We start from the raw sequence: 19032 nt of genomic DNA on the forward strand, positions 1-19032 counted from the left end.
CGTAGCGTGCTATTTAAAGGGCCGGCGCGCGGACAACGGCTTTTTCTGTTTCTTCAGCCGTTCCCTTGGTCTCTCTTCGCCCCTCCTCCTCTTCAGCCTCAGGCCCTCTCAGTCCCGTGCGGGCTTCCGAGTGGGTGGGGGGGGGGAAAGAGTGGTCGCTATGGCGACCGCTGGGCCCTCGTCGGCACGCGTCGCTCCCCCGCGCCGGAAGCGGGCTGCGGTTGTGGGAAGTGGGACAATGGCGGCGGCGAAGAAGAGCGTCCTGTCCTCCTTGGCGGTTTATGCCGAAGACTCCGAGCCCGAGTCCGAGTCCGGTAGCGAGGCCGGCGGGGCGGGCAGCGAGCGAGGAGCGGGCGCGGGTGAGGCGTTGGCGGGGGGAGCGAGGCAGTAAGGGGGCTGAGTCGTGTGGGTCCCTTGATCAGAAGAGCCCCGCAGGGTGAGGCCGAGGCCCGCCCAGCCCAGCAGCCCAGCGCCCTGCGTCTCCCTGTGGCCCAGCAGCTGCCTCAGGGACCACCCCAGACCTGCCTCCCGGCGCCCTCCCTGCACCTGCACCTGGCCTCCTAAGGGAGCCGCCTCCTGAAACCAGGTGGCACATCCCCATCACGGCTCGTAACCCGTGATGGGCTTTCCAGATACTTGTCCAATCCCCTTTTAAAGGTGTCCAGGCCAGATGCTGTCACCACATCCTGTGGCAAGGAGTTCCACAGACCAATCACACATTGAGTAAAGAAATATTTTTGTCTATCTGTCTGTCCTAACCCTCCCAACACTCAATTGTAGTGGATATCCCCAGTTCTGGTGTTGTGTGAGAGGGAAAAGATGTGCCTGGTGTGTCTCACAGCAGGCCAGACGGTGCAAAGTGCGGTCGGTTCCAGATGCCCTTCACCCTGCTGTTGCCACCTCCCTCCAATTTGCTATGGACACAAACCATCTTGATTAGCTTCCTGCTTGCTAAAAGCAATCAGTGAATCTCCTTTTTTACCTTCTTTCTGTTCTTTTCTCAAACTACGAACTGTGGGGTTTTCTGGTTTAGTTAAAGAGAACTTGGTGCTCCCTGGCATGGTCTTTATTTAGACCAGGAAGTCCTGAGCTTCCTGGTTTTGGAAAAGAACCACACAACAGAGGAAGATAAGGATGCTATGAGTTTTTTGCTCTCTTTTGGATCACAGCAGTGTGCTCCAGAAGGTGGAATTGCACATGCCATCCCTGGTAGCCGTTCTGTTAGTAGTGTACGAAGTCTTCAGGCAGAGATTCTTCCCCTGCTCTGCTCTTTGATATGCTTTTTACCTGAAAATGCCAGATATTAAACTCAGAACTTTCTGCATGCAAAATGCATTTGGTATCCCTGAGCTACTGTCCATCTTACGTATAAGAACATTCAAATGTTTTTAGAGTTTTCTCTGTCTCCTTCTCCCTCTGATAATGTGGTGTGCTGGGTAACTTTTCTTTTCCAAACTATATTGTCTCCTAATACTCATGACTATAAAGCATTTCTTCTATGAACACGTTACAAATTTCATGCATAAAAAATACTACATTTTATTTTGGGAGGCATAATTGTATAGCTGCAGTGCGATTTTTAGAGGTTGTATGTTTGCAGCATTCTAAAATAAGTGCTAAAAACCAACAAAGAGTCTTTAGCTGTTTAAAAACCAAATTTATTGTAGAATAAACTTTTGTGGACTATATCAACTTCATCAGATAGGCAAAGAGAAATCCTCAGTAGGCAGGTAGGGGTATGTGTGTATACCTGTACTCACGCAAGGGGATAAACAAAAAAAAAATGAAAACTGAGAGCCCAATCCTATCCAATTTTCCAGTGCCGGTGCAGCTTTGCCAATGGGGTATGCGCTGCATCCTGTGGTGGGGAGGCAGTCTTGGAGGCCTCCTCAAAGTATGGAAACATTTGTTCCCTTACCTCAGGGCTGCACTGCAATTGCACAGGTGCTGGAAAGTTGGATAGGATTGGGCTAGAGTCAATTACAAGAGGACATGTAAAAGGCCTAGCCTCACAACAAAATATCCGAGATTACCATGTTGACAATTCACAGTTGGTGATAACCTCCAGGTAGTGCGAAGTTAAACCATTTTTGTCCTACCATAGGTGTACACATTTGGTTCTTGTTGCATATATGCAATATTGGGCAGAAATGGCTTATTGAACTCTGTAATGTGATATTTAAGAACAATACATTATCTTGGTTCTCATTCTAATTTTGCTTGGAAACTTAAAACCAAATCCTATGCATGTCTGCTCAGAAGTAAGTCCCATTGTGTTCAATGGGGTTTACTCTCTGGAAAATGTGCATAGGATTGCAGCTTTAATTCTTCAACAGAAAAATCTCAAATGGAGATTAGCATGAGTGTCAGCACAATTAGACTTTGGGAGCACCAAACACAATAATCACAGGACCAGTGTGACATAAGGAGGTCTGGTCTAGGGGGTAGAGCCTCCTTCTGCCTGAAGATAACATCCACAAGGTCGCCAGTTCGAGGCCACCGGCCCCGTGCGACCTTGAAGCAGCTGACAAGCTGAAGCCGAGCTATTCCATCTGCTCTGAGTGTGGGAGGATGGAGGCCAGAATGTGAAGCCAGATCAGAATGAAACACCTGAATGTAGTGGTTCTTGAAAGAAAGAACCTTCTTTCAAATTGTAAAAATCCCTATTTAATAAGGGATTTAAATAAAGCCTGCCTATGTAAACTGCCTTGAATAAAGACCAAGAAAGGCGGTATATAAATACCTGTTATTATTATTATTATAATTTATCACATTACAGCCGTGGTTTCCAAACTGTGAGCCATGGATCCCCAGGGAGCTGCAGAATCCTCATGAGAAACCCACCACCCTATAAAATATATAGGATTGTAGCCCTGATGGGAAGCCATGGCCAGTGGCCCAGTAGATCGAGGGAGCTGCCAGTCAAAAAAGTTTGGGAACCATTGCACTACAGAGTTAAGAGTGTTTGGAAGTTATTGTCATTTGTGAATTGTCACCATGCTTGTCATGTATACTTTTAAGTTTGTTGAATGAGACCAGGCTTTTGCATTTCATCTTTTTAATTGACTGCTGTTTGTTTTTGCTGTGCGTGTGTGTATACGCACCTTCCTACTAAGGATTTAATTTTGTGTATCTGCTGAAGTGGGCTGTAGTAACAATGATTCTGTTGCATTTGCTGCTGGAGACTGATATGGCTACCACTATAAAATCAGTAGTGCTTATTGTGGGTAATAATAGGTGTGTGTGTAGCATATAGGCCTACAATTACTGGAATAAGGCACCATTGCTTTTTTAAAAGAAAGATATTTAGCAGCGTAATGCTTCCTGTAAGGTTACCTCAGTGTTATGCATTATATTTTAAATTTGTATCTTTTTTTGCTTATATTTCCATTGAGATGTCAAATTGCCACTAAATTTGGATTATTTTTCTTCCTCATCTTGGATGGCTTAGAAGAAAAAGGTGGCTTGGTATCAGAGGGCTATGGAGAAGATGATTTCAGTAAGATGGAGGGAGAAGAAGATGGCTATGATGAAGAAGATGATGAAAACAGCAGACAGTCGGTAGGTACTTCATCTTTTTATTGCTTGGTTTAATGCTTGCTGTATATATATATTTCAGCAACATTTTCCACTTAACAATCCTCAGGATAACAAATGAAGGCTGAAATTTAGGCATACTGGCTCCTTATGACTTTTTATCATCTATGCAGATATTTTCCTTCAGCGTTTGTGTGCTTACCACAAATTTCTGTTCATGGGGTTACTAGATTACAGTATCAAAAACAAAAAGGCCTGATAGACCTTGCATGTAATAGAAACTGGAGTTCTGTGAATAAAAAGTATTATGTGTTGTGGAATGAAAACAATCATTCTATGCTATAAAACTGTATTAGTACCAGTTACGTGAACGAAAATTCATCTTGTAACTCGATTTATTCCAGGCTTTTTGGTGTTAATTTGCTATAGGCAGTGGCATCTAAAGCTACTACTTGTGATGATAATCTGTTTTCTAGATAAAATACATACCTGCCAAGATGTGTTGTGCAGATGCCCTAAACTCTAGAATTGCCTTAGTGTCTCTTAGTATTGGGTTTTTTTTCCTCTTTTCATGTTAAGATCAAATGACCTGGTTAAGTGGATAGGTAAAAATATCAAAACTCCCCATAGGAGTCTGGGGTAAACCAGAGAGCATGTTCTTTTTCTCCACTACAATGGAGAGCTGCATCTCTGCTCTGTAATTAGGTGGGAAAAGGTTGACATTTGTCCAATGCTTGCTACCTATAAAGGAAAAGAATAATAGTCAACTTGGGCATAATACCTAGCAGTTAGCTACTGGCAACCCACTATCTGTCCTCCATCACCCTTCTCTTAGGGAGGCTGGAATTTATCGGCAAAATAGTAGTGTGTTTGAAGACCAGGAAGCACAGGCAGAAAGAGGAAACCCAGAGGAAAACTCTTCTCCCAGGCTGAGTCCCAAAATCTCCCTTTTTACTGGCCATTAGTGGATCATAACAGTCTGAGAGTGAACCTCAACTTGGCAGGTAGAACCCATAAATATGCAGAGAATTTACTAAAAGGTTCGGGAATTAGAACAGATGGAAAAAGACAAAGCATGCAAGGGTGCCACTGGATGATTTTTGATCACCTAGGCATGCATATCTGCCCTTTGACCTAATCAGATGGTCTTGAATGCTCAACAGTCCCAGAAGCTGAGCTGCCTAGGACTTTTCTTGGGGAAGCCAGGCAACACAGCAAATCCACAAAACAATCTGTCTGCCTAGCCATGTGGACTTCTCTGCCATGGTACTGCTTTCAGAGAGTTTCAGGGAAGCATCCTAGGATAGTCAGCACCAGGATGAGTAAGCTGCATTTATATGATGATGCATCTCAGAATCCTCTGGAGGGCTAGAGGATCCTTAGGGAAAATGTGGGGAGGGAGAAATCTGGGATTTTCACTGCTCATTCACATAAGAAAGTTAAGAGAATTGAAAGTCTGAAGTTTTATTTATACATGCATGTAAACTCTGTGTTTACACATACAAAGTTTGTCTGTATCCTTAAAATGGTATTATAAATTACTAGAGACTTGAATGGCAATATCAGACAGGTCATTGTGACATATTTTTTTGTTTGTTGTACATGATCACCATACACAATCTTTTTGGGGGGTCATTTCCACCTGGGTCATTTGCATTTCTGACTAGTTCTTCCAATATGGAAGAAGTTAAATATTACTGCAATATTTGGTTTTTGTCTGTGTCCGTATTACTTTGGTCTGCTTCAACAACATTGTATGCAGGTGTCTGTGGTGTTGATAGATATCAGGGCAGCAGCATTTTTGGGAACTGAACAGTATTGGGAATGAAATCTAATTTACAGGACCTGGATGGGAGCAAAAGAAATACAAATGGCGTGCTGTCTCCTCATAGTCCTGAATGTCTGGTGCAACTGGTAGTGTGTAAGCGAGTCAGAGTTCTGCTTGCCTGTTTCCTCAGAGGCTTCTCAGACATTACTTTCCCCTTGATCCACACTTCTGCATGCAGTTCACTTTTCTCCTGCCCATATAGGGTGTCTCTTATTATGATAGGTTTTTCTAGATGGGTACTGGTTGGAATCAACACAAATACAGTATTTTAAGATCAGGAACTCTGATCTACTGTTATGTAGGGAAAAAATCCTATAAGCTGGCTTGGGTATATTTAGATGGGAAGGGAGGGATATAAATATTTTACAATTGTTTTTTCCTTTACGTTGTTTAATCTCCTTTGTCTCACAACTGCCCTACTGTGCCATAGCTTTCCTCACCCCCACTAAAGTAGTTACTGAGCAGGTTATTGTTCTTCATTAAATGGAATTGTCTGTGTACTTTGAGTCATAGATAGTCATAAATATTTGTAGACTACTGACTCTGAGCTAGTTTGCTGGAATCGTATAGTTACTGCGCATAAAACAGTCCCATAAAACTGCACATAAAACAGTCCCAATAAGTGCATGAACTGTTGGACTGTATGACCACTGATGAAGATGCTTAATGAAGATTAAGAAGAAAGTTTGTTCTTAATCCAGAAAAGTGAACTTTCATAAATTCATAAAAGGGTCCTTAACTCAGTGTTAAGGTGTTGTGTGTACACTAAATTAAGATTTCATTTTAAATCAGATTATTTTGAAAAGATAAATTGATTATGGGTGACACAAAATAAAAAGCTCTTTTTATTGATATATAGGATATATAGTGAAAACAGTAGCAGGCTTGGGTTCACCAGTTTCCTCCCTGCTCCTCTCATTGTGTATAAAGGTAATCTGCTAAACCAGGATATTGCCCAGTTTCATGAACTTGTAACCTTGTATATTGAAACCTTAAAGAGAATAGTTAAATAATCAGTGGATCTTCTTTTTCAGACACTGCCTTTACATTTGAGAAAGCACTTTTCCCACTTGTAATATAGCTTTACATAGGGCAGAAAATGACTTCTAAACAGTCATTAAGCAGTAGATAACATCCAGTTTTGCTATTCTTTGATAACCTAGGATGTGTACATATAATTTACGAGTACTTGCTCCCCAAGGCAAAACACACATACTTTGCCTTAAGGCACAGGCCATCTGAGTACCAAGTGAAAGATCATTTACTTCAGGGTAAGCCTCCCACGAGGTGAATTGTACCCTGCCTTGTGGTCATGCCAAAAAATGTTTTCTTTCCTGCTATCCAGTCTGGCTTTGGAACCGCCTTATAAAGCAGTGTAAGCTGAAGTCAGTTATTTAGCCTGTAACCTAATACAGCATATCTGCATCATTGTGGCCAAGATATTTGATTTAAACTGAAATTGTAGTGTATTTTAGGCTCTTGAGCATATTTATATTGAGCAGAATTCTTTTAATGCGTTTAGCATCTGTCAAGTGTCCAGTAAAATTGAGTAACTTTTTATTTGTTGATATTAGGCAACCATTTCTTGAGAGGGGAACCCTTCCATAGCTGAGCTTGTGTATTTTTCTTTTGAGGTCTGACATGGCAAATGTCCTCTGTGTAGAAATCAAGTGAACAACTGTGTATGACTACCTCAGTTGCAGGAATATGCACAGTGGGTATTGTGACTTTGGCAGGAGCTAGTGTTGATTGCTGAAACTGAATGAAAGTTTTAGATAAAGATTTTAGTCCGATTACTTTTTAGCAATGCAATTTTAGGACAGTGAAACTGCTTATCTTCTGGAGTGTTGTGATTCATTCTTGTATTGGTTGCATCCTGTCCAACTTCTTGACTTGTCATATTTGGAAATGTGTTTTCTGTTGAATTGGAACTCTGTTTTGCAGGTTTCAGAATCCGAGAGAACTTACAGATGCTTGTACAATTAGATGTCTTTTTTTGTTTCCCTTTTTTCACAAGGACTGTGCTGATATAAGCGTGCAGCATTGAAGAATTTTCACAGTGCAAACATTCTGTTTTTCTTATCTTTGTTCACTTTTCAGTGTCGGTGTGTATGTGGATACAACAAACATTACAAGGACATTTAGGAATGCCTGTCTGTTTTTTTATACAAATTGACACTTTATAAGTTGTGAAAACAGCTTAGCAGAATTAAAGGGTCACATTGGGCTATTTAATGCAATCCCCTTGCTACAAATGCAAGATCTTGCTGAGCCCACTCTGTAAAGTTTAATCCTGTAAATTCTTTGTCTTGTAGGAAGATGACGATTCAGAGACTGAAAAACCTGAGGCTGATGACCTAAAGGTATTTGGGAGAGCATTATGAATGGGGGTGGGAATATGCTGTAAATCTTAATAGTATAATTTTGTCCACTTAGTGGCAGTGTTTCTTTACTTGTTTTTTTAGTTCTTTGATCTCATTCCTTCCCAGATTCTGTGGTCCAACTGTTGGCAGCCTTTTAGAGGACCTTGAGGTCTACATATATGGCCAGCTGGTTGGGGGATTTAAGAGACAACCTTTTAAATACTCCAAAATTTTGTGCTACACAAGGTAGTGCTACACTAATTCTTTGGCTATGTACAGTAGAGCCTAGAGGGTAGAGCCTCCGTTAGCCCAAAGATAACATCTGAAGGTCGCCAGTTCGAGGCCACCAGCAGCTCCATGAATGGCGAGACCTTGAAGCAGCTGACAAGCTGAGTGGAGTTATTCTACCTGCTCTTTGGTGTGAGCAAAGAAGCGTCTTGGCTGCCCTTCAAGTGAGAGATGAAGGAGCTGCTTGTCAGCCAGCTTGGGAGGCAACTGGAGGCCAGAAGTGATACCAGACTTGAAAGATCCATCTGAAATGTTGTGTGGTTCTTGAAAGATAGAACCTTTCCATTATTTTAAAAATCTCCTCGGGGGTTTAGAGAGAGCCTGCCTTTGTGAACCGCCTTGAATAAAGTCAGAGGAGTATTCCGATGACCAGAAAGGCGGTATATAAATTATTATTATTATTGTTAATAATAATAATAATAGTAAGCATTAGTAGTTAGCACTTTAGAACAGGGGTGTCAAACTCGTTTCATACAGAGGGCCAAATAGCATTCATCATGTCTGCTGAGAGCCGAAACTGTCATTAAACAGGTCATAACCAAAAATAAACACTTTTTCTCACTTAGCTGTAAACGAAAGAAGAGAAAACATGCAAATCTTGATCATATTTCAAGATAAGGGACAGCCCAATTTTCATGTGGACTGCCCTTTCAGCAGTAACACCTCAGCACTGCTTAGAAGCTGAGAGCCCGAGGGCCGGATAAAAAGCTTTCGAGGGCCACATCCGGCTCCTGGGCCTTATGTTTGACACCCCTGCTTTAGAAACTGTGAGCACATAGAGAAGTGAGTTCTTTTAACTTTATAATTTATGTAGTCTATACTACTGTTAGAAGAGACTTAAATCTAATTTACTCTGTTTGGATATGAAAGCAGTAATTAAGCGAAATGAGCCAAAATTTTTAAAGCTATAAATAATGAACTGGTGCAGCTGTTAGGGGATTGGATTCATGCGACAGGCTTGTGGGCTCTCTTCTTTTCCATGCATCAATGCACCTTCAATTGTTTTAACCTTAGCATTAATATTGGTGCAGATAGAGTTATGCACTAATCACAGGCAAAAGATGATTTGCAAATACTTATTAAAGCTAACCATGGCTAATACTACCCTTGGTAAAGGTTGTACCACTACACTATAGTTACTGCAAATTGTGGAAAGAAGTGGTAGGTTGCACAGGAGAGAGAGGGAAGGAAAGCATGCAAACACACTGCATGTTCCATGCCTCATGATGATTACACTTTGGAGGTTGGTGATATTATCTGCACCAGGCCAGTTTAATCAGCAACCACCTATATACTTTGTTCTGTGGCCATAATCTTTGACTTACATTGCATTAATATATGCTCAGATTTACTCAACTCTGTGCTGAATTGTCAAAAGTATTTAAATAATGTAACAGAGCAGGCTTTTTGTTTTACATAATGAGTTCTGTGGCATGTTTGTATCCTTACAATGCCACATAGCAATTTGTATTTTTAACAGATTTTTTCTGACACATACAATGGCTCATCTGGATCTGTCCCAATATATTTTGAAAAAGTGTTAAAGAACATTATTCTTCTGTGCAGGTCACCAAATGCCAAACTAGTATTACTGCTAAAGGTCTGTTTACAAAAGTAGGTAAAATTCAGCATATAGTCAGGTTGCAGAATTCTCTTTGATATGAGTCTTACATGGTTCACGTATACCTAGATTTTTATATACATGCTTGATAACACAAGTCTTGCCTCTCAGAATAAAGGTAAGAATCGGCTATATGTGTCACTTAGATATTATGTTCAATGCATGTGAGAGGTAGGCAGAATTCTGCTGCCCTGCAGCATACTGCATTTATATAACGTTAACAAATATATGTGGAGGCCTGAGGAAAAGGGTTTGACTGGTATCTATCACATACACATAGTGCTTCTGTATGTAATTGTGAGGTGCTTTTGTCAGTTTTATTCTTTCTGCTGCCACTGCTCACACTACACCAGATACTGATCTGGTGGTCCTGCAATCTCCACAAAGTGCTTCTAGGATGTATGTGCACACACATGCAGAACACTGCATATTATCTTCTAGTACACATCTGTTGTTCATATTTTCTTTTTTTAAAAATGGGGGTAATTGAATGCTCCCATCTGATGCCTATCTAGCTGTATGGTTGGCTATACTAGAAGCTGCCTTATACTAAGTTAAGACCTCTGGTCTATCTAGCTCTGCATTGTCAGTTGACTGGCAGCAACTCTCCAGGATTTCAAGCAGGAATGTTTTTCTGCTGTACCTGAAGATGCAGGGAGTTGCACCTCAGATCTTCTCCATGTAAAGAATGTGCTTCACCACTGAACTTTGTCTGTTACATGTTGGCTATGCACCTGCACTGCAGTTTGAGTAAAATCCTGTAGCTGGATAGATAGCTCTTGCATGCTGAAACAGCGCACCAGAAGATGTCGCTGCACCTCAGCACAGATTATCAGAGCCAACAGTGGCAAGTCTTCAATATAACATGCAACTTCTACCAGTTGCAGTTGCCCAACCACCCATTAGAACATTTGTATACGATATAGAGAGAAGTCAGAAATATGTGTATAAAAGTGGTGATCATACTGACCGATTAAAAAAAAGTAAAACCCACGGTCTGACTATATTTATGACCACCCAAAGTTTTAAGCAGTATGTTTTTGAACTCTATAATTCTTCATCAAGGTGGATGTTAAGCAAACCAAAAAAGGGGGGTGGTGATTTGAGGAGAAGCAAGGCATGATGGTAGCAACCCTAAACTCTTCAGTATGAAGATGGAATTCAGAAAAGTTGCAGAGACTAAAGTAGATTAGCCTGACTAGGTGCTAGGCATTGATTTCAGGACACACCCCAGACTTTTGGAATAAAGAGAAAAATTGGCTGTTTTCTTATTTTTGAAAATATAGCAGTGACATGATTCTGTTCCTAGCACTGACTGAAGCATATGGCCTCCTTGTAAGTCTAAGAGCAGAAGTTAAAAGAAGCATATGGTTAGGGGGTCAGGATTTGCCCTGTTCTGTGTGCCTGTGTTCATTTAGTAACCTGAGCTCTTCTACTTGATCTTATTGTAGGTAATAACGTTCAACACTCTACAGCAGGCTGCTTTTCTCTAGCTTTCCACTGTCAATGCATCTCGGTACACTGTGTCCTGGTGAGCTTTTCAAGTTCAGACACTGATGATGTCAAACAGCAATTTCCTCTTTAGCTCCAGGGCACAGTTAGTTGAAGCTGGGCACGGTCTTTGAAGAAAGAGAAAGTCATTACACTCTGACTTGTAACAGGGTGTGACTTGGGGTGAGGCTTAAATGTATGCTCAATAGTCAGTAAAGAGAAGGATCTGTGACTTTTACTACATAGCCATCTACAGTTCTTCACAAAATGTGCAGGCTGCACATCTACAACCAAAAGTATAACCATTTGTCAGAACTGGAAGAAAATATAATAATTTCTTATACTAATGTCAGAGAGTGGAGAGCTATACTCAGGGAATTGTACTTAATAATATAATTTCAGGCTTACATTTACAGCCATAAAGATTCTGGCCCTAGCTTTATGAGTCCAAGTGCTGCACAATAAGAAAATTAAGTGACTAGCCCTTCTGCTTAGGCTGGTCAAGTGTTTTTACTAGGGAATCATTAACTTTGTCCATAAGTACTAGTCTGATTACTTTGATATAAGCAAGTTAATAAACAGTACCCTGCCCTTTGCAGGTGAGCCTTTGCCACTAGGCTGTACACTTCGAGTGCATTTCACTTTTTTTATAGAATGCCTTTTGTGGGGACACTTCTGCCTTTACTTTCACCATGGAGTTGAAAAGCTGCAGTGTTGAAGCTTTGGATTTAAAGAAAATACTGTATTGGTAGAGCAACGCACCAACTTTCTGAATATAGTTTCTTGTGGAGGCCATGCTCAGTTTTTACTGTAACTCTGAGCCAATTGGGATTTAATAATGGTGGTTACCCCAGTGCAAGATACAGAGGAACAAGTGTTGACTTGCTCTTCTCTTACCCCACTTCCAAATGGTATGCATGTTGTCACATAGCAAACTTCTGTGGCATATTTGTTGTCTGAAGAAGGATTAGGATATGATTTTATGTAGACTCTTCCTCATCTCTCCCATATCACACCCCAATCTTTTCAGTATTCTAACATTTCCAGCAGTCCACCAGAGGAGTTGTGTGGGTGTCCGAATGATGTTCGAGCTATGCGAGCATGTTGTTTTTCTGTCATAGTGCCGATGTCCATGGTGTGTCTCCACAGACCAGCTTTGATGCTGGTGGGGCTTTTGTTGCACTGGCATATGCGGACCAGTTGGGCCTTACCTGTCAAGCTGGAAATGGGTAGAGTCTTGGGTGCTAATTGGCCATGACTTTTCCTTGTGTGTTGATACATTGTCAAGGGTGATTCTGCTACTGGTTCAGGCGGTGTCATATGTAAATAATTTCATATATTTACTATTGCAGGGTGTCAAGGCTGGGATAGCCTCTCGTATAAAATCATACTTTCATAGCAAAGTTTCTAACATTTGCTTACTACTTCAGCCTTATATTTACTTTCCAAAGTAACTGTCTTATGTTCTGCTTAGGGAAATTGTAGGCATGACTGGAGGGATGGTAGTGCAAGGGAGCTTTTTGTTTGCAATGAAATGTGTGTGACCCCTGAAATCAGGGCATCTGCTAAGGGTTTCCATTTACTACATGCTTGCTTTATGGATGGCAACGTCCAAGCATTTAACTGTTTAACAAGCTTTAACAACCCAGTGCCAGCTGGTGTGTGTTGAATCCTCTTTCCTTTCAAGTGCCAACTTGATATTCAGTGAGAGTCTGGCTTAAGAATTTCTGAATGCTTGGGTGATTCAAGGGGACTAGCTCCTACGTTATTCTTTTATAGACAACACGATGCCTGATGGGAATTGAAATGGCTTATTTCATGTCTTCACCACTTCAAATTCTCCTGAAAGGAAATTGCTATGCTTGATGTTATTGTCAAATTACTTGTTCTTCGAGATGTGTTGCAATAGTGGAATACCTCTAACACAATTAGACAGACTTCCAGGTAAAGTAAATGTCTGACAATTCATTTTTAAAGGTCAGAGTGCACCTTTTTGCTCTCTGAACTGAACTGTTTGAGTTTCCTGGCACTTTTTTGGGGGGGGGGGAATAACATGAGAGATATTAATGTTAGCGCATCCTTGGAAAAGACTTTGTGTTAGCCCCACTCAAAGGACATTAAACATTATTGGTGTGCCCAGAGTTTGGGCTTATGTCTTGTACTGAGAGCTTCCCCTTGTTGGATACTATTTTACTTTCTAATCCTCTTCATTGGGTAACAATGAAATCTTCCTCTTATCCTACACCCTTCAGTTTCTATTGTAGAGACACCTATAACCTGAATTTGCGTGTGCAGATGGCTCCTGTATCCATGGTTTCAAGTATTTGTGGATGCGGGAGTCCACCATGCACCTTCCCACAGCCTCTGCGTGCCTCCAAATGACCGTTTCAACAAAAAAACACAACTTCTGGTTTTTTGCTTAACCAGAAGTGACCATTTTATCCTTTTAAAAGGCATTATGAGGACCAGGGAAGCAACTGAGGAACCGAACCCCTGCAGATATCAGGGCACACCTGTACTGCCTCTGATATTTGGAAGGTTCCTTCCTGTATATTTCCTTTTGTTTGTGTTGCCTCTTCTATGCTAAGACCGCTGCTGGTATCATGCTGGTCTCCAAGCAAGGTACCTTCAGCCAGTTTTAAAATCTATAATTGATTCTTAGTGTTTCATCTTTCACTTGATAGCCGCTCTACAGGTGAGAAGTGATCCTGCTTAACAAGCCCAGCAAGTAAATAGGGATGCAATCATTCTCTCACTAAAGATAATTAACATAATAAACATGTATATTTCCATTTTCTGAATGGGAAATAGAAAGCTTCATTTGATCATCTCTAGACAACCCAAAACCTCCTGAGAATTGCAGCATGCGCATCATGACATTGAGCACTTGCTGAGGCTACAGTCAAATAATTTATCCCTCTGCCGTTATATGCAAAAAGAAAGATGCCAAAGAAACGGACTGTCTGACAGAACTTTCTGATAATTGTCACTTTCACAAAGGCTGCAATCCTACTTTTCTTGGAGTTAGCCCTGTAATGCGCCTTGGGACTTGCTGCAGACTAAATATTCATATGGTTATGCTAACAAGCTGATGCAATATACCAAGATTCAGGTCTACAGAGCTTGCGTCCTGAGTACACTTCTGTACTGCAGCGAGTCATGGACTCTTCGCTCACAACAGGAGAGGAAACTGAGCGCTTTCCACATGCGCTGCCTCCGACGCATCCTCGGCATCACCTGGCAGGACAAAGTTCCAAACAACACAGTCCTGGAACATGCTGGAATCCCTAGCATGTATTCACTGCTGAAACAGAGATGCCTGCGTTGGCTCGGTCATGTCATGAGAATGGATGATGGCCGGATCCCAAAGGATCTCCTCTATGGAGAACTCGTGCAAGGAAAGCGCCCTACAGGTAGACCACAGCTGCAATACAAGGACATCTGCAAGAGGGATCTGAAGGCCTTAGGGATGGACCTCAACAAGTGGGAAACCCTGGCCTCTGAGCAGCCCACTTGGAGGCAGGCTGTGCAGCATGGCCTTTCCCAGTTTGAAGAGACACTTTGCCAACAGTCTGAGGCTAAGAGGCAAAGAAGGAAGGCCCATAGCCAGGGAGACAGACCAGGGACAGACTGCACTTGCTCCCGGTGTGGAAGGGATTGTCACTCCCGGATTGGCCTTTTCAGCCACACTAGACGCTGTGCCAGAACCACCTTTCAGAGCACGATACCATAGTCTTTCGAGACTGAAGGTTGCCAATACAAAGTTTGCTAGGGAACAATGACAGTTCACAGAGTAGATTAGAAGTATTTTATGTATCCTGAATTTAGTTTTTCCCTAGCTTTCATCACAACTGGCAGTTTTCTGTGCTTAAGACGCTCACTAGTAAGAAATGTTAGGCAGATTTTAAACCATACATTTTTATTCTTTTAATTGGCAAGAAGACAATTTGTAAGTAGTGTTCTTTCTCATTGAATATAATTATGTAGGGAAGAATATATAAAGCATGACTTTTGGGTTGTCTAGAGATGATCAAATGAAGCTTTCTATTTCCCATTCAGAAAATGGAAATATACATGTTTATTATGTTAATTATCTTTAGTGAGAGAATGATTGCATCCCTATTTACTTGCTGGGCTTGTTAAGCAGGATCACTTCTCACCTGTAGAGTGGCTATCAAGTGAAAGATGAAACACTAAGAATCAATTATAGCATATGCACAATCAACAGCATACGCACAGTTGTGTAAAAGTTCTCAGTTTATATGCTTCCTCGATATTTGAACTTCTGTTAAATACAGATTTATTGGCGTGACTAATGACCTGACTGGAAAAGGGACAAAAGAGTCACGAGAAAGAGGCACATGGTTATATGTAGTACAGAAGTTCCAAAACTTGAGCACTGGAACATCTGCATAGACTAGAGTGTGAGGGCTAGAAATTTGCCTTGAAAAAAGAGAGAGGGAGAAGCTAATGCTCTTTGTATCAGTGGCCGGATTCTATGCCAGATCCTGCATGCATGCAATCGTGGAAAAACATGGTTTGCTGTGGCAGTTAAAGGAACAGTTTCCCCCATGTGGGCTTTTTGTTTTTTCTTCAGGTATCTTTGAAGAGCAAATGTGGAGAAAAGCATGTTTCAGGTATTGTCATTGGGAATCAAATGTAGCACTCCTCCCCTAGATTATAAGAGATTGGCAACTGGAAGTCTCTGAGCCATATCCAGTCCTTCAGCTGTCAAAATGCAGAGAAGAGTGCTGCAGGTGAAATGGTAGTTGGCGTCGCAGAAGTTAGCCATCTAGCCATTTGTAGAGTGTCAAAGTGGACTAATTGTCAGAAGTTCTGTAAATTGGTATGATCACCCCGAGGCCTGGAGCTATAGTAGGGATGGGTTTGTTCCTGAAAAAAGGGAAAGCTGGACTTGAGACTTTCTCTCCCCACTGCTTCTTTCTGCCCAGTTCTTTACCATATAAAAGGAGTTCATTCTCCTTCAGAGGTTCAGATCTGAAAACCGCTTTTGTGAACTATTTGGAGGATGAAACTTGTCCATTACAGTACGTGCCTACATGTTCTTCCCTTACCAGGCATGCAAGCTGCAACAAGCCCCTGACTCCCTCTGTGTTGAATACCACAGATTGCTGACATGGGTGTGGTGTGGCTTTCAAATGGGAGGGAAGGGTATTTCATTTGGTGTTCACTGCCAAAAAAAGCTGGACTTCCCAGTGCCCCTGGATAGAACTAGGTGGGCAGACCATTCTTCTTGTTATTACTGTTCTTGACTATCAGCATTCTTGTGTAAAAAAAAAAATAAATAAATCTGTTTTGTATGGTAAGCATGTCAAAAGCTATCTGAAGACATAGGTTAAAAATGAATTCTGGAACTGATTTACTTCCTCATCTCATATAATCTAGAACAGATAATGTTTCATCTGGGAAGAATGGCTCCAGTTACTTTTCAGGGCTAAGACAAACTTAAGACTTCTGAGCCTCTTCACCCAGAATGCCAAAAAACAAAAGTACAGTAGAGAGATCTGAGAAACCTGAAGGGCCTTTTGACTTACTTGTAAGTAAAGTTCCAGCGATTGACTCTTTCTCCCAAGTGGCTCTGTAGTGCTTGTTAGATATGAACAAGAGGTCTTTTTATCTTTTTTATCAAAGAACAGCAGGCCAGCCATGAGTAGCTGACCAAATACTACACTTTACTAGTGAGTGGAATTATCTGTTAGTATGAATATCTCATATGGAAGGCATGAAGCATGGATAGACTGGGAGAGTATAAAGAAATGTTTATTGTCCTGCTCAGACAAGGAGCAAAAAGTGGTGCAGCTGGATTTGCATGTGTTTTGTTTACTGTGTGAATGCACGTGGAGGACCAACTAGGAGCAAGACCTCAGCCACTCCTTGGCGCTCAGTTCCAACCAAGTTGGCATATGGTTTGTGCTCCAAAGCAGGCATGTGAGAAAAATCACTCAAGGAGCTGCCCCACACTCAGAAGCAAACAGGAAAAAAAAAAAAAAGATTCTTATGTAGTAATAAGAGTGTTAATAGAGCTGTCTGGTCTGGTCTTGCTCTCAGCTCACTTTTTACTCTCTCTCCCCCCCCCCCCCCGGTCTATCCTGATGGAGTCTTTGAGGCAAGAAGCAGTAGGGTAGGCCCATCCATGACTTTTCCTGCCTCTTTCTGCCCCTTTTTTTATGTTGGGAGAAGGAACTAGAAGTGATGCCTTTTCTGGCCAGGAGTCAAACAGAGCTGTTTTGTTCTAAGAAGAGTTAACACAGAAGTCTTTAACCTGGAGTCCATGAATGGAAGTCATAAGCAAACACACACACACATACTAACCATTTGTCCATCCAAGTTCGTGGAATTTCAAGTAGCTCTGGGTGTATCTGTTTGAAGGAGAAACTAAACAGGAAGTGCCAGGCCAGAGTAGGAACAATACACATACCCTCCTCTGTTTTAGATTAGAAGATGGTCCCTCTGGGACTGAGCAGAAGAGAGAAAAAATTGTTTGATAAAAAGATAATGTGTGTTTAATACAGACGTTGTCAACAAGAAACCAATGTGATGTATTCTGGGACAAACTGGAGGAGCAAAGAACCTTCTCCTGACCCAGAAGTGGGTCTTTTCGGCCCTAAAAATAGCTTGGAAATGGTACTGTTTGGGCACAATGGTTGAAGCTTTGATTTTTTTGCACTTTTTTGTTTTAAAGGCATTTAAACATGGATCTCAATATCTGCGGATATTGTGATCTGACCTGTATATCTCTGCAGTCCTCAGCTAGAGATGCTGTGGATTCCCTAAATTGCTGTCTGGAATTGGTGAAGTGCTAGATGTGGGCAAACAGGCAGAAATTAAAGCAGTGGGTAGTGGTAGCAGAAAAGCTACTAGTTTCCCAGTAATTCCCAGTTATAACCAATAAGAATAAAGCAGAGTGCAATGGCAGAATGTCACTACTTAGGCTCTACATCCATTTTGCCCTCCATCCCTCTGCCTTCACAACTGTGTTCTTTGTGTTTAAATTATGGTATAGTATGAAGTGTCTTGAATCTTTGGAGATAGAATGAGATATAACCATTTTTAAAAATAAAATTATCGCTTTTAAAAGACCAGTGTTAAAAGTAAAAGGCAGAAATAACAGGCTACTTTTTGTTGTAGCTTAAAGAATAATCCTGACGCTTCCTATATGATTATCCCTTCCTGTTTGCAAGTGAGATAGTACCTTTTGTTCTCTCCTGTGCAGAATAAATATGGCTGTCATGCAGGAATTTGGAAAATAGGATTATTTACAGCAGTAGATGTGAATGTCTCCCTCTGCTCATAGCAAAATACAGAATGTTGGCTGTTCAGCTTCCTGGCATTTTGCCCCTGCAGAAGTTGAGCTTTTCATCCTGCATTTGGCATTTGGCCTGCCACTGTCATAAAGCTGGCAAACAGGATACATCCATGGGAAATGTGATTGTTTTGGGTTTTCTCCCAGTATTTTCCCTCTCATCCTTATTGTTGAAAGCAAAATAAAACTTTCTGCTTTACTGTTCTTCCACATCTTTCAATTTGTGGTAAATATTCCTTGTTTTCCTACATATTATAACCTGGGAAGACTCTTGTAGTGCATCAGCATCCTCCACTGGTTGCTGAGTCATTTGGATGCAGTCACCATTGTTGTTGACCACCTTCTTCAGAGTAGTAAACAAAGGAATTGACTTTGAGCCAGCCTATTGCTCTATAAAGGCCTCCTGATTTTGACCCCCTACTCCACCGTTAAAGCCTAGTTAACTCGAAAAAGGAAATAAAAATTGAGGTCACACGGTCTGTCGTCTGGAACACCTCGTGCTTCAACAGGGGTTGCCTGCCTGGCTAAGCGTGGGTGCAGAGACCAAGATGCTAGTAGTACATGGAATAGGAAAACCACC

At 41.5% G+C, this 19032-nt stretch overlaps 1 protein-coding gene across 2 annotated transcripts in view; it reads left to right on the top strand.

The window, feature by feature from the left end:
• Window positions 1-105: 105 nt before the first annotated feature.
• The window catches only part of SAP30BP (SAP30 binding protein), a 43584-nt gene continuing 24657 nt past the window's right edge, over window positions 106-19032 (top strand). Inside the window, exons 1-3 of one of the 2 annotated variants that reach the window (XM_066616196.1) lie at window positions 106-359; window positions 3452-3561; window positions 7681-7728. In XM_066616196.1, the coding sequence (XP_066472293.1) occupies window positions 161-359; window positions 3452-3561; window positions 7681-7728 (357 nt within the window). In that variant the 5' untranslated portion in view covers window positions 106-160. The remainder of the gene's footprint in view (window positions 360-3451; window positions 3562-7680; window positions 7729-19032) is intronic. The other variant, XM_066616195.1, reaches the window with a different exon arrangement.

This window comes from Tiliqua scincoides, chromosome 2, assembly GCF_035046505.1.
Source record: "Tiliqua scincoides isolate rTilSci1 chromosome 2, rTilSci1.hap2, whole genome shotgun sequence".
In the NCBI taxonomy this organism is placed as follows: domain Eukaryota; kingdom Metazoa; phylum Chordata; class Lepidosauria; order Squamata; family Scincidae; genus Tiliqua; species Tiliqua scincoides.